The sequence below is a fragment of the Hyaena hyaena genome, unplaced genomic scaffold (assembly GCF_003009895.1).
Source record: "Hyaena hyaena isolate Hyena2069 unplaced genomic scaffold, ASM300989v1 scaffold_189, whole genome shotgun sequence".
In the NCBI taxonomy this organism is placed as follows: Eukaryota; Metazoa; Chordata; class Mammalia; order Carnivora; family Hyaenidae; genus Hyaena; species Hyaena hyaena.
Genome location: NW_024080821.1, coordinates 2,027,660 through 2,049,276, shown reverse-complemented (window position 1 = coordinate 2,049,276; position 21,617 = coordinate 2,027,660). Strand labels below are relative to the sequence as shown.

General features: G+C 51.4%; 1 protein-coding gene across 3 annotated transcripts in view; it reads right to left on the bottom strand.

Moving 5' to 3' along the window:
• MSI2 (musashi RNA binding protein 2) overlaps positions 1–21,617 on the bottom strand; it is a 387,255-nt gene that overhangs the window by 134,501 nt on the left and 231,137 nt on the right. For all 3 annotated transcript variants that reach the window (XM_039241135.1, XM_039241136.1, XM_039241137.1), the window contains exon 7: positions 7,467–7,515. In XM_039241135.1, coding sequence (XP_039097066.1) covers positions 7,467–7,515 — 49 coding nt within the window. The remainder of the gene's footprint in view (positions 1–7,466; positions 7,516–21,617) is intronic.

Sequence of the window (21,617 nt, the reverse complement as noted above, 5' to 3'; positions counted from 1 at the left end):
ACCCTGTCCCCCGCCCCGTTGCCAGGGAGTTGAGAGCTTTGTGTTCCTCCGCGTCTCCGAAGGAAAGCAGGTGAACAGAAACCCAGCTACTGTGTTGATTAATATCTCAAGAGACAGCGCCGGAATGGGCGCTTCCGGAATTTAGTTAGCTCGGGGAGGGGGGGTGGGGGAGAGTAAAGCCTTCTCCTTGCTTCCTGTCAGAAATAAAATTAAGGTCTCAGATCGATGTTGCCAGGGCTGGGGTATCCGCGGGAATCTTTAACGGCCTCCTCTCCACATGTTTTCAAATGCACATTCCCCTTCAACCCTGCCCTTTTAATTGGTTATTGGCGAGGTCATGTTTGCACCAATTTCTCGGGAAGGCTAATGGTGTTTATTTAAGGGGAAAATAAAACGTGCAGACAGCTCTGGGGGCTGGTCTCTGAGAGACGGTGCAGGGTGGGGGCTGCGGCTCCAGGCCCCCACTCCCCTCCTTCCGCCCTCCACTGCTGCATGTTCCTGGTGGACCCAAGGAGGTCCTGAGATGCGTCAGATGGCAGCTCAGGCCTTGAGGGAAATGTGCTTGGCGGGGGGGGGGGGGGGGGGGGGGGGGGGGGGGGGGGGGGGGGGGGGGGGGGGGGGGGGGGGGGGGGGGGCAAAGGTGCACGGCCCCTGGGCGAGGCCCCACAAGGGAGTCGAGAAGCTGGGGTGCACCCCTCATGGTGGGCGCACAGAAGCACGCTCACCCCCCTTACACAGCCCTGCCTTTAGAATGAGCCCAGGCAGGAGCACAGGACCCTGGGTGCCGAGCATCTAGTGGAGAAGTGCCTGGCACCCCATTTATCCCACTGTAGGACCTGGCGGTTCTTACCCATTCTAACTAAAGCGTGCCCAACTTCAAGGACGGCCGGAACTGCTTTCCAATAGAATCTCTCCAAGTACTCCAAGGCAGCGATTAACACCACCGCCAGCCGCCCTCACCCCACTCCCTGCGTCCCTTCTGATCCAGGCGGACGGAAGGAGACTCAGTCATATTGAGTTTCTACCCTATTCTGAACATCCTCTCCTAGAGGCCTGGTTTACCAGTCTCTTTCCTAAGAAGTTGCCTCACACTTACATGGGCCATTCTGGGGAGAGAAGATTCTCTGTCACCTGACCCAATTGAGACCCTTTATTTGCAGTAAAGAGCCCAAGTGTGGTGGCCACACATCATCCTACAGACTGGACTGAAAGTTCTGTGTGGCCAAGACCCAGGGTTGGTGTCCGTGGCCTAGAACACAGCGGCTGCAGGTTACAAAATTGGGATCAATCCTAATAATGATCAAGCTACTGGCTTACAGGTTTCCAATAAACGCTTTGATAGATCTCAGACTTGGGGTGGGGCGTGATGGGCGCCCAACACCATCAGCAGCTTGTGCAGCGGATGAGAGCCAGATGTGAGAGGTGGGGACCCTGCAAGGGCATGACTCTGGCGGGTGGACTCCGGTGTGGGCACCGAGGCCCTCGTGCCATGTGACCAAGCGTCACCACCAGCTGTGATTCCAGGCATCCCTGCCACCCTTCCTACCCCATCCAACAACGCTCTCCCACCCACAGGGACCTCCTCCTCCCACAACGTCCCATCTGTGGGCCGCAGGGTCCCAACCCCCTTCCCTAGGCAAGGTCAGAATGGGAGACTCTCACATGCATACGTTATCTTTGACATCCTATACCTTCGGAGGAAGCAATGCCTTTTAATTTTTAATTTAGTTTACACCTTTGTGAAGCTCTTTTTACATCCCCTTCCTCAACTTCGGGAAACAGGCAGCAGTGAACAAATAATGAGAGTGCGATCCTCAGTCATCTGTAGCGCCCGTGAACCTGCCTGGACGCCAGAGGTCAATTTCAAAAGTGAGCGTCTGGCGGGGAGTCAGGACGTTAAGGGCTGTTTTTCCCCCCTTAGAAAGGCATTATCTTCTATCTCAGTTTCAGGTACATCTTCCTGGCACCATTTTAAGAAATAAACCGATTACGCAAATTACCGAGACCTTCAGCTGCAGCGAACTGCTTGTCGGGACGGAGGTGCGTACAAGCTTCAAGGGAGAAGCGGAGCTCAGCCCCACGGCTTGGGGGTGAGCTTGCACAAAGCTCCTCCCTCTCTTCCCACACGGGGCTGCTGCGATGCCCTTCCAGCTGGGCAGCTCCTGAAAGGGCGCAGCCACCCTGGGGAAGGGCGCAGCCAACCTGGAGAAGGGCCCTCCAAGTAGGGTGCCTGCTGGGGACGGTGCTCTTCTTGGAGGGTCGTAGAACCGCCTCAGCTGAGGTCAGTAGTGCAGAGGGGCCTGCTGGGGAGCCAGGGAGCTGGGCCTCTCCAAAGCCATTAGCATTGCACTTAATGAGGAACTGTTAACAGCGGTGAGAGGAGTCCTCCATCACACTGAGCTTTATTTTCCTCTCAGTGTATCCGTCCCTCTGCCTCTGGCAACGTTCTGGAGCAAACAGGCCTGCTGGGTAATGGAAGCCGCAGGGAGTGAGAAGGCCTGTCTCATTCCCTCTCCAGCTGACCCTCACCAGGCAATCCCATAAGCTTCAAAGACACCCGACTCGTCTGCCACTGGGCCCCCAACCACCCAGCTCTCCTTGATGGGCCGGACGGGGCTCAGCCTGGAGGGCTGGGCTGGGAGGGAGGAACAGCGGAGGCGCCCCCTGGAAGGACACTGGAGGCGGGGGCTCCCTTCCCCGACAAGGAGGTGAATGTGAGACGGATTTCAGCAACCAGCGCCCCACGTTCCTCCGCTTTCTCCAACAGGGCTGGTGACAGTGGGGACAGATCCAAACCACTCTGCGCTCCCTCGCCCCCTCCGGCTCACGCATTAGCCTTGTGCCTCCCAAAGGGCGAATCAGAAAGGACACTTTGCTGTGTCTTTCCCTCCAGACCCTCCCCGCCAGCCCCTCTCTGGGATCAATACCTAATGCTGAATTCAAGATCTTATCTGAGGTTTGCAAGGATAAAGCAACAAACTTTCCCCCAGTGATTAAATCCTTTGATGATCAGCCCCATATTTCTCAGACCGCCCCCAATGGCTTTGAGAGAACAAATGAAAGTCTCTGAGAAAACTGGAAAGCCACCTTCTTTCTCTGCCCGTGGGCACAAAGAATCTCGTGGAAGGTTTGAGTAGCTCACACCACCTGGCTGCAGGAACCTGCTATGTGGCCCTCCAGCACTCTACATGCCTCAGTTTCTCCATCTGAAATGGAGGTGTGCCACAGTCCAGCAAGAAGGGCAGGTGGGGAAGGGCCAATATCGAGGAGGCGCTCAGGAGGTAAAATCACCAACTCCCCTGCTTTAAACCACCGCCTAGCACCAAGCCTGCAGAGCAGGGCTCTGGGTCAGACAGGCTGGGTTTATGTCCAACTAGGGACTCTGGGCAGCTGGGTTCACCTATGACCATCATAAAGATTCAACAGTATGTGCAGGTGCTGAGCTAAGCACGCGGTGTAAAACCGCTCAGGAAGTGCTGGCGGTTTCTACCAAGAGTGCTACCGTGGCCTGGTTAGCCCAGAGCCCACTGTACCACCATAGTGGGTATGGTCACGGGACACAGGACACAGTACTTCCACAGGAGTGCTGTTGCAAGAGGCCCCCAGCTGTCTGTCCCTCTAGGATGTCCTCAGGGCGAGCCCAAGGTCACACGTGCTTCCCAGGGTGGGCTGCATCCTGTGACAGGTGAACATACAACATCAGCCCTCTCACCCCAGCCGCAGATAGCCCTAGCTTCAGAATCCCCTGCGGCGTCACAGATCAGCTCCTCCACTGCTCCTCAAGGGCACCCCTGCGTGCTAATCCCCATTTCCAGGGCGCCGGAGACAGCCCCTTCCCTCCCTCTCCTAGCTGAAACAAGAAGAATGAAAAAGGACTTAATCTTGGACATTCTCTCAGTTAACAGGCCAGAAACATACTTCAGGTCCTGCATGGAGGGAGCAGCAGAAGCCGGAGGGAGGTCTGCTCCAAGGGGAAAGAGGGAGAAGACGACGCCACACCTTCTGTGGGAGTCAGGTGCTGAATGACCTTCTTCCTGCTTCCAGAGTGGAGGACTGCCATCCAGGGAGGGCTGGTGGTCTCCTGTCCCCTGGATTCTTTCCCAGGGTGCCAGCGCGGTCCAAGGACAGAGGTAAGAGGGGAAGAAACACAGGCGGTCGCTTCTGTGAACAGATGTAATGGAGGGCTACCCTGTCCCTGGGGGCCCAGCGGGGGACAGGGGCAGAGGGGAGCCACTGTGGGGTGAGGAGTGGAAATCCTGCCCTGTGTTCTGGCTCATGGTGGCAAGAGTATTTGGAGAGGGTCCCACGAGCCTGTTGGACCAGACTCGGGGCCCCCGGGCGCAACCAAATGTGCAGCTTTCCCGGACCGCAGCGGTCTCAGCCCCAAGGGCGCACAGGTGACTTCTAGGCCCGGGGCCGGGCCGCGCAGCACAGAGGGGTTGGGAGTTGGGGAGAAGCGCTGTGCATGCTCTGTGGCCGCATGCAGGGTGAACGGTGGGGACCTCTTTAAGAGGAGAGCCACAGGCAGGGCTAGCATGGAGAGGCGTCCTTAACTTCTGCTAAGGCAGCACTTTCTTCTTGATAAGATAATGGGAAACAGGAAATGGAGGAGGTGAAGGTAAGGTTGGGCCAAGGTGGCTGCAGGAGGATTTTATGTTCTCGGGCTTATCACCCGATTCCAAATGTGCACTCCATCAGGGATGTGGGGCCACTCGTTCCACACGCGGATTTGTGCGTCTGTTGGGGGATGTATCCTTTTTTTTTTTTTTTTTTTAAATTCTTTCCACCCCCAAATGCTCATAACCACTTAAGTATTAACTCAGCTTGAGCACCCAGTTCAAAGAGAAAGTCCTCAGCTCTTCAGAGGGGCTGGAAAGTGTGGAGGGGCCAAAGCTCTGCACCGAGAGAGAACCCCCGGGAGCAGACTTCCGTACAGGAGGGCAAGGGGGCAGCATGTGGGGGCCTCCTTCCCTCCTGCCTTCCCTTTCCCCACACCGCCAGCGGGGTCCCCAGGACTGCGTCCGCTCCGGCTGGCTCCCCGGTGCGCACCCATGCAGGCCCCGTGCTCAGAAGGGCTCCACCCTGGGTTGAGTGCTATGCTGTCACCTTGAAATTCTGCCTAAGTTTTGAATTAAGAGGCCCCACCTTCCGCCTGTTCTGGCTCCACAAATCATGCAAGGGGTCCACAGGAATCTGGCACCCCTGGCATGGCAGAAGGGTGCGTGGGCAGCCCCTGCTGGGGCTGGGGGGCAGGGCTGAGTGCACGGGGGGCTGTATCCACCCTCCTTCCTGCCAGTGGGCCCCTGAAGTCATGGGAGAGAAAGCAATGCCATCCTGGGGCCACGCTGAGCATGGGGCCGTAAAATGGACCTCGCGACAGGAATCAGAGGGGCCACCACCCCATGACCACACCCAGCGCCTCAGAGCAAGGGAAGAGGGTCCACCCACAGCAGGAGGCATCTGGGTCAGAAATAGGGGAAGATGTTGCCCGGTACTTCCTCAGGGGCCCAGCGCCCCCAGTGTTAACCTGCCTCTGTCTGCTGTTAGCTGAGTAATGTAACATGGAGAGTCACCGGCCCTCTCGCAACCCCAGACGCCGCACCTCTTTCCCTGGCACAGCTGTGAGGGTTGCGCAGATGATTTTCTCTCCCTCCAACACTGCCTAACCCAGAGCTCAAAAATACCTCTATTTGTGGATATTCAAAAACATGATAACGCTACTGCCTACAGAAGCCACTCGAGAATCTTCCACGAGTGTGAATTCTAGCCCTGAACACTAGTGCCGCATTCAGATGGGCCTCACCCACCCTGAAGATAAATAGACGAAAACATTCTTCTCAACAAACCCACCCCCCACATGAAGATCACGGAGAAGGAGCAGAATCTGAAATCAGCAGTCCTAGGAGTGAGTCCCTGTTGACCTTGGGTGGTCCCCTTCACCCCCTCTGAGTTTCGGTCACCTCACCCACAACACAGAGGTGATGACGGTGAAAACAATTAATAGTAAGAGCTAACCTGCGCACAGTTGATGTGTGTGTGTGGCACTCCAACTCTCCAAACAACCCTATAGGGAAGTACTAACATTATCCCCATTTTACAGATGACTCAACTGAGGTAAAGAAGCTAAAGGAGTGCAGTGATTTTCCTAAAGTCAAGGGGCTGCTGGGAAGATCAGAACACACAATGCCTGTGAAAACAGTGCTCAGAACCCCCCCCCCCCCCCGCTCCTCTCCTAAGGATGCTGGTGGAGAATAATCATGAGTTACTCGTTTCTGCACCCCCTTCCCCTCCCTCTCTCAGCCTCAGGATGCTTAGTGAGGCAGAGGACAAAGCAATCATTCCACACTTGTAAGTCTGTCTTTTCCTCCTTGCCTCCTCCCTACTTTTCATCCTCCACCCCTCCCCATTCCTCCCCCACAAACACCATCAAAGCCCCAGCTTTCCACCCGATTTTCCATTTTCCCTTCTGAGGATGCTGTCGATGGACGCACGGGAAGCCAGACTGCCAGGCACACTCAGGACAGCCCCTCCTTCTCCCACCCCCGATCCTGCCTCTCTTTCACTCAGCCTGCCTGCTCCCAACAGGAGAGACATACAGTCAGCGCTGGGAAACTGCTTCTAATCACAGGTGACAGCAAGAATGTAAACAACACAAGAAACATCTAAATGCAATCCTAGTGGCAAGGAAACACTGCTCGCTCCGGCTTCTCTCAAGAACGCGACTTCCTGCCACTTCCCTTCCTGCTCTGCCCATTACTGCCCTGTTCCTAGGAGCCCCAGACACCAGGGGCTTCCAGAGAACCGGAGAACGGAACGCTAAGCCACAACCTTTGACTCTACTTTCTCTAGGAGGAGTTTCTAGATTCGTCCAATTTTCTGTTTAAAGCAGTCATTTCAACGTGTTCCTTTTTGGGGGAGGGGAGGCACGGAGGTCAGAGACCCCTTTGAAAATCTGTTGGGAGCGACGCATCGTCTCCGAAGAAAAGCGCAAACATGAAACATTCTGTGCGCCATCTCGGAGGCTTACAGGCCCCAGCTGAGACCCATTTTCTGGAACATGGATAGGACAGTTAGAGCACAGGAGAAAACACGAGTAAGTGCAGTGCCCTCTAAACATTCCAGACGTGCACGAGGGCGCTTCCAGGTCTGCAATCGCAGGCGGAATAAGCCTTTTCTGGCTCTTCGGGTTGCCAGTGTGTTTCTAAACCACTTCCCTCGATGCAACTTGAGAGCTCAGCTGAGTAACTGCTATGAATAATTTCCACTCGGATCACTTAGTTCTCAGGGCTAGCAAAGACGGAGAGAGCCCGGATTAGAAAGGTTTATGGGAACATGGTGGGCGTGGCCGATCTTTAACTGTCCGGCATCCGGACTCTGAGCTGTGGTGCCCCGCCGTGAATACAGACCTTCAACAGACGATCAGATCAACGGGTGGAAGGGGCGACCTTCCTCCGTGGGGCTCTTACCTCTGTGCCTGTTGGTTGTCTTGTCAAACATCAGCATTGCATCCTCCACCTGCAAAACAAATACAGAACGGGGTCTGCTTTAGGAATTTTAACAAAACATGTGAAATGTTACATACTGGTGGGGGAAGAGTGGTTTCCATCATCAAAGCCACAGGTGCTCATTTAACTTTATGTGAAGGGGCGCCTGGGTGGCTCAGCTGGTTGGGCATCCAACATTGGCTCAGGTCATTATCTTGTAGTCCATGAGTTCGAGCCCCGCGTCAGGCTCTGTGCTGACAGCTCACAGCCTGGAGCCTGCTTCGGATTCTGTGTCGCCCTCTCTCTCTGCCCCTCCCCTGCTTGCTCTCTCTCTCTTTCAAAAATAAACATAAATTTTAAAATATTTTTAAAAATTATGTGAAAACAAAAAGTTAGGAAAAAAATCACTGTCTTTCCTATCTTTCTGCCTAGTACAACCATAGTTAATATCTACTACATTTCCCTTCAGTTTTTGCCTTAAGAAACCTTATGGCAATTTTAATATAGTTTAAATCATACTACATATAGAATTTCCCCCTAGTTCTTTCTTTAAATATAATATTACAATATTGCACACACTTCCCAGATTACTACACTGTGAATATTACGCTTTTCCCCCCAATTTTTTATTATGGTAAAATACACATAACATAAAGATTGCCATGTGAACGGTTCCTTAAGTGCACAGTTCAGTGGTATTAAATACATTCATAACATTGAACTACCATCCCCACCATCCATTTCCGGAACTCTTTACATTTTGTAAAACTGACACTCTACCCCCATCAAATAATTAGCCCCCTGTCCCCTTGTCCCCCTCGGCGCCCGGCAAGCACCCTCTGTCTGCTGTCTCTGACTGTGACTCCTCTAAGTACAGAGGTTCCCCCCATTTCCAGGGCACACACTCCAAGACATCCAGTGGATGCCTGGAACTGTGGACAGTACCCAACCCAATACCTTCCACGTTTTTTCCTGTACATACACACCCATCATAAAGTCCAATTTATACGTTAGGCACGGTAAAGGATTTAACAACAATAACTAATAATAAAATAGAACCATTACGACAATGTACTGTAATACAAGTTATGTGAATGCGGTCTTTCCCTCTCGAAATATCTTATTGTACTGCCACTGATGAGAGAGGAAAAGATGCCCATGTGGTGAGAGGAAGTGAGGTGAATGACTTCGGCATGTGACGTAGGGTTAGGCGGCTACTGACCTGATGACCATCTGTCAGGAGGACCATCCAGCTCTAGGACCACAGTTGACTGTGGGTAATGGATACCACAAATAAGGGGGGACTACTATATTTGATGGAAGGAGAATCACATGGTATTTGTCTTTTTGTGACTGGCTTATGCCGCTTAGCATAACGTCCTCAAGGTTCATCCACATTCCGTTCTATAAGTGTATCACATTTTGCTTATTCATTCGTCTGTCGATGGATACTCAGTCTTAGCTATTGTCAAAAGCGCCACCATAAAACATGAGTATACAAGTATCTCCTTGAGTCCCCATTTTCAGAAATGAAATTTAGATCGTAGGGTAACTTTATTTTTAATTTTCTGAGGAACTGACATACTGTTTTCCACAGTGGCCATTCCATTTTACATCCTCACCAACAGCGCACGAAGTTTCCAGTTTCTCCACACCCTGGCCAGCACTTGTTATTTCCTGGGAGTTTTTAGACAGCAGTCATCTTCGTAGGTGTGAGGGACTGCAAATACTATCTTGACTGCTGTATAATATTTTGTGGAGTGAGAAACTATAGCTCACTCAATTATCCTTCTGTGGATATTCAAATTGTTTCTGGTTATAAACAATGGATATATAACATCTTGATTATTATGGGCTGAATTGTGCCTCCTGCCAAATTCCGATGTTGGGAGTCCTGACACCCCCCCCCCCCCCCCCCCCCCCCCCCCCCCCCCCCCCGTATCTCAGAATGTGATTGTATTTGGAGATGGGGTCTCTAACAGGGCCATTATGGAGTTAAAATGAGGTCATTAGGGTGGGTCCTGATCCAGTACTGACTAGACCTTGCAGGAAGAGGAAATCTGGACACAGGTACAGAGGAAAGACTACCTGAGGACACAGAGAGAAGGTGGCTGTCTGCAAGCCAAGGAGAGGGGACTCAGAAGCAACCAAGTCTGCCAATCGTGGACTTCCAGCCTCCAGAATAGTGAGAAAATAAATTTTTGTTGTTTGGCCATCCAGTCTGTGGTACTTTGTTGTGGCTGTCCTGGCACACTAACACATTCGTGCTAGGACCTTTTCCACTTTTCCAAACTATCAAAGAGAAGAAAACCCAAAGGCATCCTCCGTCTCTTCCTATTCCTCCCTCAGTCTTTTGAGGCATCCTGCAACCCTTCTGGATATTCTAGAACTAAGATTTCAGGATCCACACTCCATTCTCATGTAAATGTCAAGAAAGTCACCCTTACTGACCCAGATTTGGCTTTTGAATTCCACTCCTTATACTTAAAGATCCAATTCTTTATTCTTCCACAAAATACACATCTTTAGTACAGGTACGGTCCTAGCCAATCCGCTATTCACTTGGGGACTGTACCTCGTTTGGCCAAGTAAGCAGCCTGGTCTCCCCATTCATTTTGTGCCCAAGATTGGCAGTAAAGCTATGACTCAACCCATGTGGTCATGGGCAAAGCTGCCAGCCCAAGGGCTCTGTGCCTGGGGCAATGTCAGTATGTGTGCGGTGGGGAAGGACTGAGCAATGCTCACTGGAGCTCAAAGGCTCACAAATGAGTTTGGGAGCCGGAGCTAAGCCAGCTGAGAAAGGGAATCATAGGCCATTCATTCGTCACTCCTCCCAGACTACAATCTCTGATGGAGGGGAAGACACTGGGCAAAGCAATAAAACCAGGCTTAAAATGCTGCCTCCAGAAAAATCAAATCTATTTTTCTAGATGCTATCACATAGAATGGGGTGGGGGGTGGGGGGTGGGGCAGGAAGCAAAGTCAAGGTAAAAATGGAAGAGGGGGTAGGCCAGCCAGATGTAACCCTCGAAGGGACTGGCCTAGCTTAAAAATCCCTTCCGGAGTCAGGGCTCACCTCCCCACTTTGTTGCTAAGCAACCGAGTCTGAACAAACAGGCTCCTGGGGCCTTGCCCTTCTGGTCCCCATTACTAAAGTCAGTTACTGGGAGGACAATGGCCTTGCATGGTGACTGTTCTGCCAGCAAGGAGCTACTCTCTCTCCACCGGGCACCAGGCCGAGGGGAGTAAGTGATGCTAGGCTGGAGATGGGTTCCCTCACCAGACCCCTCGGCAGTGGGGTAGCCTTGATGGTCCCCAGGCTCCTGCGGAGGCCACACACACCACAAGCGTCTGCCTCCGCGCGCCACTCAGGCAAAACCACCAGAAGATCAACTGGTTTGTTTGTACACAGAGCACTCACACTTGAGCATATGGTACTGCAGACTCAGACCCCAGGGCCTCGATAAGAATTCCAATGCCTGGGGTGCGGGTGGGTGGGAGGGTGACACCTGCTGGGTGTTGCACAGGTAAATGTGACATCTGTTTCACACCCATCTCCACATTTTCTAAGATGCTTGCCAAGTCCTTATTTTGAGCTAAAAATGCCAAACAGTAAGGAAAACAGCCTTCCTTCTGTGTTGGCCATGTTTTGGTACTGACACTCCGATCCCTTCCGGAAATAAATATTTTGAATTGAGAGAGAAAAAAAAAAGGATTTTCAACGCCCCCGCCTTCCCCCTTCCACAGTGCGTAGTTGGCTCCCTCTTTTCCTTCCCAAGTTTGGGTGTTTTCTGACGCTGCCCTCCCAACATTTGCTCCACCCTGGGGAGCGCGGGGGAGGATCTGTGTATGTTTTTTAGGGCAGCCATTGTCATAGAGAATAGAGCTCTTTCCTCTATAGTCCGGTGGCACAATGGGACTCGCAGGGACCTCCTGAATAGATAAAATGTCAGAGCGACAGAAAAATTCTAGTAACGCTTTACAAAATAAAACATCTGAGAAACAGCTAGAAAGGAAAGAGAAAGAAAAAAAAAATCAATACGGATAAGACCCGGTGCTTGGGGAAGGGGCGGGTGGGGAAAAAACTTTCCAGCGATAGCAAAACACTTATTAATTCAGAGAAGCCATCGATGCGGTGGAAATCTGGCAGAACAGCAAAAGCTGAAACTGGGAGAATTTGAATATACAAAGACTGAATAGAATGAAAAACACGGCCTCACATACGGGGCTGTTTCTCACGGTTCTGTGTGAATCAAACAGAAGCAGCTTGTGTGAGTCTGTATCACGGGGGACTGAGGAGCAAAGTGAAGGTAACTGGTAGTCAACCCTAGAGAGAGCAAACTGGTAACTGTGTCTCTGTCTATCGGTCTGTCTGTCTCTCTCTCTCACACACACGCGCACGCGCGCGCACACACACACACACCCATGAAACCCAGGTAGATCAGTTGGCCATACAGAGTCATCAACTTCGACTGGACCTCATTTGGGGTTCTGGAACACAGAGAGTTGGGGGCGGGACACAGGAGTTTTCTTGACCTCGAGTAGAAAACACCATGAACTCTCGTTAGACTAGCACTGGTATTTATTATGTGTCGACAGTGCCTTCACCAGGCTTACATATTTCTTTGTCCCAGAGGTGGGGAATCTGTGAGCCTAGTGGTCTGGGGCTGGGGGTGTCCCTGGAGGGATCAAGGAGGAGAGGAGATATCAGAACCTCACCCTACTCTGTCCCACATCTTGGCCCATGCTTGCTCCGGTTTGAGAGCTTGCTCCAACCCGGAGACGTACCTTTTAATAACTCAGGACAGGTTCCCAATGCAGCCTGGCGCTGGTGGTAGATTGAGCGAAAAAGCAAGGTAAACTAACTTTTAAACAGGATGGCTGGGGCTGCCCCCGTTTGTTTCAACACCTAAAAAAGTCCTAAACATGTATTTCTGTCCTCACCGGGTTCGGACCACATTGGGACATACTTGGAGGTGTGCGGTGCGCACACACCACGTCTGAGAGTCAACGGTGGGGAGCTACGCCGTTGGCCTCTATGGACCATAGGGGCTGGAGCAGGGCTCCTCAGGCTTCATCCATGTCAGAATCACCTGGCTTGTTTAAAACACAGACCTCCTGGGCCTCACCCCTAGATGTCTGATTCCATGGCCATGTTCAGAACGTGGGACAAAATTCCTCCTCCAGAGGCAGCTGAAGCACTTTGGTGTGGAAAGTGTTCTCCCCCTTTGTTCCTGGTCTCTCATACACCTACATCCTAAGATCCTGAAAACAAGACAGTAGATCCGACGACGGAAAAGATGACAAAAAGAGAAACTTCTAGCGACAACCAAGCTGTCCCTGAACCCAATGCAAGAGACATCTCGATTCTACCAGGACGACAGATACTTTCCTTCTAAAAGATAAACTCCAGCTAATGCCTACATCATCCGGTCAACTCAATCTTGACTAGAAAATTGCGCTAATGTTAACTTTATTTACTTATCTGTGACATATATTTATTAGGCACTCACTACTCGCAGGGCACTGGCCTAAGTACAAGGAAGAGGTGGATTGCGTCGGGCCATGGTAGACAGTTTGCGTTGATGGCCCCAAATCTTTAGTTCTGTGATTTTGCAGTTCCTCTCTCTAAAGAGGCAGGGTCTATCTCTCCATCCCATGTATCTGCACTTGGCTTCTTATGGTCAGCAAAATGAGGTGGAGGTATGCCCACACTGGGTCTGGCCTTGGGAAGGGTTTCATGTTTCTGCTTGTTCTCTCTTGCACCTCGGCCATCACCAGGAGAAGGGCATGCCCAGGCTAGCTGGCTAGTGCTCGTGAGAGGCATGTGGGGCTGGGCCAAGTCTCCTCAGTCAATCCTAAAACATGCATGTGACCCAAAACTCGCAAGTGAGCCCAGCCAAGATCCACAGAATTACTCCCAGTGGACTCCAGACAGGTGAAACGAACAGCTATTGTCTGCCGCTGCAGTTCTGTGATTGTTTCATAGCATTCCTGTGGCAAAAGGTAACTTGTACATGGTCCCTGTTATAAAAAAAATTTTTCATCTACTGGAAGATATACAGTCTGAAATAATACTAGACAATGAACAAAGGCAAGAGAAGAATTGGAAGGAGGCAAAATGTAGAATGTGGGCTGAGTATGAAACTGTCATGTTACACATTGCAAGTGGAATACAGGTATTAAGGTGGGAAGGGACCACTTCTAAATGTCACCCTTGCAACAAGGTTGGAGACAGAGATCCCAGAAGCGCCAGGAGAAATTGGCAACATGTTCCTCACTAAACGAGCACCGTGAAAATCAGCAATAATTAGCACTCAAGTCAGTGGGTGATGCCTCTCTAATCCTAATTCATTTCATGAATGAGCGAGCCCTCCTTATAGTGAGTCAAAAGGTTTATTGTGAGCCAGACACTCTTGCTCGGTGAATTTCGAAGTCGCCATTCCATGTTGACCATATCCAGAGGTGAGGCTTTAGCCAGCCCAACTCATGGAGGAAACCTCGTAAGTCACAAAGCAAAGAAGCTCCTGGAAAGACATGTCATAAATTCTGTTGGCCAAGATGGACGGCCACAGGTTGGGACCCTGGAGTGTGCCATCAGACAACTGTTTCTTCTGCCTGCAGTTTTGGCTCCCCAAGTACACGGGAGGGGAGTGAAGCTGATTTGGGGACACAGGAAACTCGTCCCCGGGAGGCACCCAAAGGGGATTCAGTTGCTGGTACTAACCTCACAGGTGTGGAGAGGCAGTGGAGGGGGCAGGCAGTTTTGCACAAAGCATGGGCAGGACCCAGGTTCTAGTCCAGCTCCATTGAGATCTCATGGAGACAAGTCACCTCCCTTCTCTGTCCTTAGTTTCTCTCTATGAAAGGAGGAAGCTATGAAGTAGGCCACCTAAGATCCACCCGTAACAACTCTCAGCCCAGAATGCTAAAACAGACCGCAGAGTCCGCTAGGACAACATCTAAGGGCCTCAAATTCGCCACTGGTCCTTCCAAACTCTGTTCCGTCAGGACGTTCCAGAGCTTTGGTGTGGCCAACGCATGCTGAGAAACTTCCCACTCCTCTTGGGATACAAATATGCACACCCACACGCCATACGTATCAAGAACAAAGCAGGAAATGGCACTTCAAATGATCCCTAAATTATCTGGTCAGACACAGGAGGGAGAGGAAAGGGAAAAAAAGAAACCCAGCTCTTCAAACTCCCCCGGAACACATGCCCTTGAATTTCGCTTCCTGCTCCCACTCAAACACTTCAAGAGTTAGTTTAAATAAACGCCCGTAAATGTGATCCCATACTGTAATGCGTAGGGCTTAACGGACCTTATTATGCTCTGTAAACTCAAGGCATGAAAGCCGCAAGAGTGGAGACTCATATGCGAGGCAGGGCTGCCCAGGACAGAGGCGCCTGGCGTGGGTACTGGAGAGGGAGGCTGTCTTACCCGGGCTGTTTCAGAACACTGGATGGCGCTGCCCTCTGCTGCTCCTTCCAACCCGCCCAGAGAGAACCCTGCTCCTGTCCCAGAGCTCAGGCGTGGCGTCTAAGTTCACCGAGACGAGACTTTCCAGTATGCCCCAGCCTTGCGAAGAGCGAGGTCTATCGTTAATCGCTGCCCAACAGGGAGGATGGAAGGGGAAAGGACACAGGCTGGAAAATCCCATTAGCTCACACTGAAATCCAGGTCGGTGGTGCTCACCAGGATCACCCAAAGGAATTTTAACATCCCTGCTGCTGAGTGAGGCCACACCCCGACCTGTTAAATCAGATCTCCGGAAGGAGCAGTGTTTAAAGCTTCCCAGTGAGGGGCGCCTGAGTGGCTCAGTCGATTAAGCATCCGACTTTGGCTCAGGTCATTATCTCACGGTCCGTGGGTTCAAGCCCCGCATCAGGCTCTTTGCTGACAGCTAGCTCAGGGCCTGGAGCCTGTTTCGGATTCTGTGTCTCCTTCTCTCTCTGCCCCTCCCCCGCTCACACTCTGTCTTACTCTGTCTCTCAAAAATAAATAAATCTAAAAAAATTAAAAAAAAAAAAAGCTCCCCAGTGATCCCAGGGTGCAGCCAAGGTGGAGAATCCCTGTTCAAAATGGCTAAATACAGCTGAGTTGAGCCTTAATCACAGCCTGTGTGTGGGTCACAGAGCAAGCTGGGGGCAGAGGTGGGATGGGCAGAGGAGTCCCAGTAGTAAATGGGCCCTACGGGAAAGGGGTAAACATTTAACAGGCCTCCAGCTGCCTCAAGACTGGCTGTTTATCCCTTGCCAGAGAAGTCAGGAGCAGCATGCTGGTCCTTTGTCGCATGCCGCATTTGGGAGCTCTCCCTGCCTTGTCTTAGTCTCGGACTTAGAATTCTAACCTAAGGAAGCCGCTGCTTTTCTCATCCCACCAGCCTCTACCTGTGGGCCTGTCTCAGATTCTATTTCTTTTTTAATGTTTATTTATTTATCTGGGGGGGAACAGTGAGAGAGAGGGAGAGAGAGAATCCCAAGCAGGCTCCACGCTGAACGCGGAGCTGGATGTGGGACTCGATCCGATGACCCCAAGATCACAACCTGACCCAAATCAAGAGTCGGATACTTAACTGGCTGAGCCACCCAGGCACCTCCCCGGTCTCAGATTCCTGTGCCCCTGTGGCTGTGGGGATGCAAGCTTCTCAGCCACCCCCAACCTCTGTGCGTTTTCCCCTCCAGGCCTGCTGGGCATGGAGACGGCTGGGTTTGTGTAGCTGTCACCCCTTGGCACTTTTCCCTTTACCCCAAAACTCCAAACCTTCTAGACTGCATCCACCTGCAGTGTTTTAATTCGCATCCCTGCCTTTAATAGAATAACAAGAAAAATCATCGGCTGAGTCTCTCCTAAACTTTTTTTTGTAGTAAAATATCCCTAATATAAAATTTGCCATTTTAACCATTTTTTTTTAATTGGTACACAGTTCAGTGCATTAAGTACATTTCCTTAAGTACACCACCCACTGGTGTTGATCAGGCAGCAGTTACAAATGTAATGAACGGACATTTGCCCCAGGGAACTGAAGGGTGCGGGGACTCCAAACAGCTCTATCCTACAGGTTAGACGTCTTAGTTACCTAAAGGCAAAGCCTCTTTGCTCAGAGCCTAATTGCACAAGTTAGTATCAGACTTTAAGCTATGAAACACCTATTCTTCACCTCCCCCCAAGACTCAGTGAGTATTGTAATAGCTACATTTACTGGTGCTTCACAGGCAAATGCAAAGCTCATTAATTATGAAAAGCTCTCAGGGAGATATTATCATACCCATTATACAGGTGAGGAAGTTACGGTGAATGACTTGCCTGGAATTGTACATCGCAGTAAACTATAAAGCCAGGATTTAAAACCAGAGGCCACCTACTTCTTCCTACTGGTCTTAGTGGTGGTCTAGTTTTTGAGTCCCTAGGGCTCAGGGTAGTGTCACTGCCTCCTGAAAGAACACATAAAACTACCTTAAAACTGCACCAGAGGGGCACCTGGGTGGCTCGGTCCATTGAGTGTCCGACTCTTGATTTCACTCAGGTCATGATCCTGGGGTTGTGGGATCAAGCCCTGTGTCAGGCTCTGTGCTGAGCGTGGAGCCAGATTCTCTCTCCTTCCCTCTGCCCCTCTCCCCTGCTCGTGCACACGAGTTCTCTCTCTCTTTCAAATTAAAACAACAGAACTCTACCAGAAAGTTAAGAGAACTGATGAGATAAACCAGGCAGACAGACACATGTTGCCTTTGGTGGCCTCAGAAGAGGAGGGAGTGATTCGAGAAGCAAAGGGAAAAGGAGGTGGGGAGGGGTCTCTTCCTTTAGGACTGGCGAACTCGGAAAGCCCACAGATCACTTGGCTGTTCCCGAAGTCACACAGAGCCAGCTGGCCGCAGCGCGGGGACTGGCAGAGGGGTCCCAGGACTCAGTCTGGGGCTCCCCCCTGTGGCCCCTGCAGTACACCCAAGTCCTGACTGCGTGTCCCGCTTCCCAGGATTGTCATGAAAGCTCCAATGGTGACTAGGGAGCACCTAAATTCAGGACATGGCCGCTGTCACTACCCCACCCCGGCACTCTCCCTGCAGGGCCGGCTCAGGGCGCTCTAATGGCCACGTGCACGCGTGCGCCCGCGGACACCCACACGCTCCCCACCCTGTGTGTCTCCCCACTGCAAACAGGTCGTGCTGAGGGACAGCCGCGGACACAGCCAGCACGACCTCGGGAGAACAGTCCCAGGAGACTACATCTCAAAACTGAGCAGGGGAAGCGAAAGTCTATGGAAGCGTGGCCGGGACAGGGGGCTCCGTTGGGGGCTGAGCAGGCGAAGCCCGTGGCCAGCAGCACCCTGGACGGAGGGACAGGAGCTCTCTCGGGCGATGTGTGTACCAGGGCTCAGATATGAGACGGCGCAGGAAGGGAGGCGGCGGGAGAGGGATACCGAGAGAGAGAGGCTGGGCACGGGCGGTTGGAGGAGACACAGTTGGTTCCGGCAGGCTTGACAGCTGTCACACGGAAATGGCATCTGGCCTAACGGCCTCTTGTGAGAGGTGCCTTCGAGTGGTGGCTGCTGTGCTCTGGAAATCCGCGGCCTGTTTACAACGCTGGTTGTGCGTGCATGCATGCGAGTGTGCGCCGGGGGCGGGGGGAGAGGCAGGCAGGCTGCCTAACGCTCCTGTCTCCCCCACTCCAGCCTCTCCCCATCAGGCCTTACCTACCGTGAAAAAGGCCCAAACCGACCAGCTCCGGAGGAGAAAGGCAAATCATTAGTGGAGCACTGATGTGCCGTAACACTCTCTTGCATTCCCATTAAACAAATACTAAACTGCTAATTGCCAAAATAGATCTCCACGACTCTGACCGAACAGGGGGAAGGGTTTATAATTACCAAGTGTGAAAATGCACAGCCTGTAAATAACCACCTCATCTGTCCTAATATGGGTGATACTGATGGGCATGAAATAAACATCAGGACCAAATGGAAAAAGCATCCACATCTCCTGTGGCCGATGTAATCGGGAGCGGCGACAAGCGTCGCTGTAGCCATGCACTTGGGGAGGGGCGAGGGGGAAAAGGAAGTGTGGCAGGCTTAGAATGCCTAGGTCCCAATCCTGATTTCAGTCCCTTGGGCCTGGAAAACCGGGGGGGGGGGGGGCGTAATCAGCAAGGTTTGGTGATGGGATAGAGGGCCTGTCTGTACCTGGGAAAGGCCAGGGTCTGAAGCAGGAAACCGGTCGGTGCACGACTCTACCTGTGCCCTTTAGCACACTGGCTGGTGAGGATGGACGGACTAGGGAGAGGGATGGTTTTGCAAAGGTGACACATTTGTTCATTAAGCCGGTGTTTCCTAAGGCTCTACTGTCGGCCTGACACAAAGAACTGCAGAGGACAGGTGAAAAAAGAATGTGGGTTTAGAGTGTCCCTTGGGCTTTCAGACGAGCCCATGCCTCAGTGGCTCCTATGCCCCTCTGTCCCCTGCCACTGGGAGGGGGACGCAGAAAGGTCTGGTAGATTTCCGACCCTACCTCTCTCCCTGGCTGCACCTGAGGAGGGGTGAGGTGACGAGCCAGAGGTCACACGGACGTTGTTGCAGCATCGCGAGCCCCAGGCCCTTCCTCTCCACCAGCCTGTGATTCTGAGGAATTTGGCCAGCCCTGCAGTGAACATCGGTAACTGAGGGAGGTTTTTCTCCTCCCAGAATCACAGACTCGGGAGACAGAGGGGACCCAGAGGTCACCTCTCCACTTCCCACCCAGTACAGGAATCTCTTCTCCAAGGCTCTTTTGAACCCTTTCTGGAGCTTCAAAGGCTCGAGGCATCTCTGCCCCGCCCCCCTGGTCGGCTGCTGAGGCCTGAATTCAGTGCACTAGCACTTAGATGCCCGAAATAGCAACTTCCTCTGATCTAAAGCCCAATTTTGGCAGACGGCAGAATCCTGTGAATGGCATGGCATCAGGCACCTGAATCTGACTGCCTAGGGCCACCAGCCCCAAAGCTCCCTAATGGGGCATTAAGGGACATCTGAGGAAGCCCCTGCTCCTTCCCCACTGGGCAGCCTGAGAGCCAATCTCCTCGGCTCCCAGGTCACTGAAGTCGCCCCCGGGATCCTGGGTCAAAGCCCCAGTTCTAACCCTGACCCAAAGACTTTATGAAACACAAGCAAATTAAGGAAAGTCTGCACTACATACTATTTTTAAAGGAACCCTGCTTTGTTACTTTTAAGTTCCCAAAGCATTTTCAAGTAATGGCTAACAAAATGCCCCCAAGAACAAAGTTCAAGTGCAGTAAGAGGCCACAGGATTCAATTACTTGGCAAAGCTACTTCTTGTTCAGAGAAGATCAATAAAATCTTTGAGCTGAAAAAAAAACCCCAAACACAGAGGAGTCCAGCCTGAGTAGGAGTCGGTGGAATAAAAGGAGCCTGGTGTGGCATCTGAAGTCTTGTGTTCGAATCCTGCCCCTCTGTTTCCAACTACACACCATCTCGGGCAAGGCTTTCCAGGGTGGCTCAGTTTCCTTGTGCGTAAAAGGAGTCATGGTTGTTATTAACCTTCACCCCAGCTTGGGAAGTCGAAATTATTAACACAACATACAGGTAGGCACTTGGTCAGTGGTAACTGACTGCCCTTTGCTATTGCTAGTACTCCGAACACAGTGGTGGCTCAACAAATGTCTGTTAGATGAGGGCTGGGTGACGAGATGACAGACTCTGTTGTGACTACCACAAACTCCTATTTAGAGAAATCAGTACAAAGGAGTGAGGTGTAGCCTCAGAAGGGCACCTCTCTGTATGTACTGTGCCAGATGAGTCGTATGCCAATAAAGCCTGTTTCGGAGAGCAAAGGGAACAGAAGAACCAGCCGTGGAGCATCCTGTGGCGGAGTCGTCCTCGAAATAAAAAGAAACAAACTACGGCTACGCAGCTTGGATGGAACTCAAGGGAATTATGCTGACTGAAAAAAGTCAGTCTCAAAGCTTACTCCATACCGTACGATTCCATTTCTGTAACATTCTTGTAACATTCTTGAAATGACAAAATTACAGTGATAGAGATGAGCGTGGTGGTCGCCGGGGTGAGGGTGCGGGAAGGTCTCCGTGATCATGGGACACTTCCATGCCCTGACTGTGGTGACGGTCACTCTGATCCACACGCGCGATCAAATTCCAAACCACACGTGCACACGCACAGGAGTGGCTGTTAACACTGATGACGTACCAGCATCGGGTTCCCGATTTTAACAGTGTGTGGTGGCTGTGGGAGATGCTATCATCGTGGGAAGCTGCAGGAAGGGGCACAAGAGCTCTTTGTACTGTGTTTACAACTTTCCGGGAGTCCTACACTATTTAAAAATAAAAGTTTATAATAAGTTTTTTAAAAACCACCAGGGGGCTCATTATTGCAAGAAATTCAGTAGCAGATCAGTTTATAATACAAATAATGATGCCCTAATTTCTCTTAATTTAGATCCACTAGGCATATAGAAGTTACACTTAGAGTAGAGAGATGGATCCCTTAACCCGTACCTTGTGTTTGGCACTGACACACAGCACTCCGGGATGTTATTTTGTCACATAAGCATTGGTGTTGATGGATAGTCCCTACCACCCCCTTCTTATCTTCCCTGGTACCCAGCATACTTCATGCACAGCTCTGCAAACCCACAACACCTGCTTGCGTAACTAATACAAAAATGAGTACACACTGTTTGCTGATTGAGTTTCAGAAAGATTTTGCAGGATAAAGAAAAAGACTTCATACAGAAAAGAGCCTCAAGTCTAGTGGTTTCCAAAGTTTCTGTTTCTTTCTTTCTTTCTTTCTTTCTTTCTTTTTTTTTTTTTTTAAAGCCATCAATATGCTCTCCTTCATTTTTGAAACACGAATATTATGGGTCTGGTGATATTTTATACACCAACAAATTATACCTACTACTATGTTTGAGGTGTGGGAATGCATTTATCAATACTCATAAGTGTAAACGGGGGCTGCTGGCAGCGTGAGGTGACCAGGGACCTAGCGGGTTAGGGGACATTGTCTAAAACAAACACACCCAAGGGGCGCCTGGGTGGCTGAGTTGGTTAAGCGTCTGACATCAGCTCAGGTCACCATCTCAGTGTTTGTAAGTTTGAGCCCCGTGTCAGGCTCTGTGCTGTCAA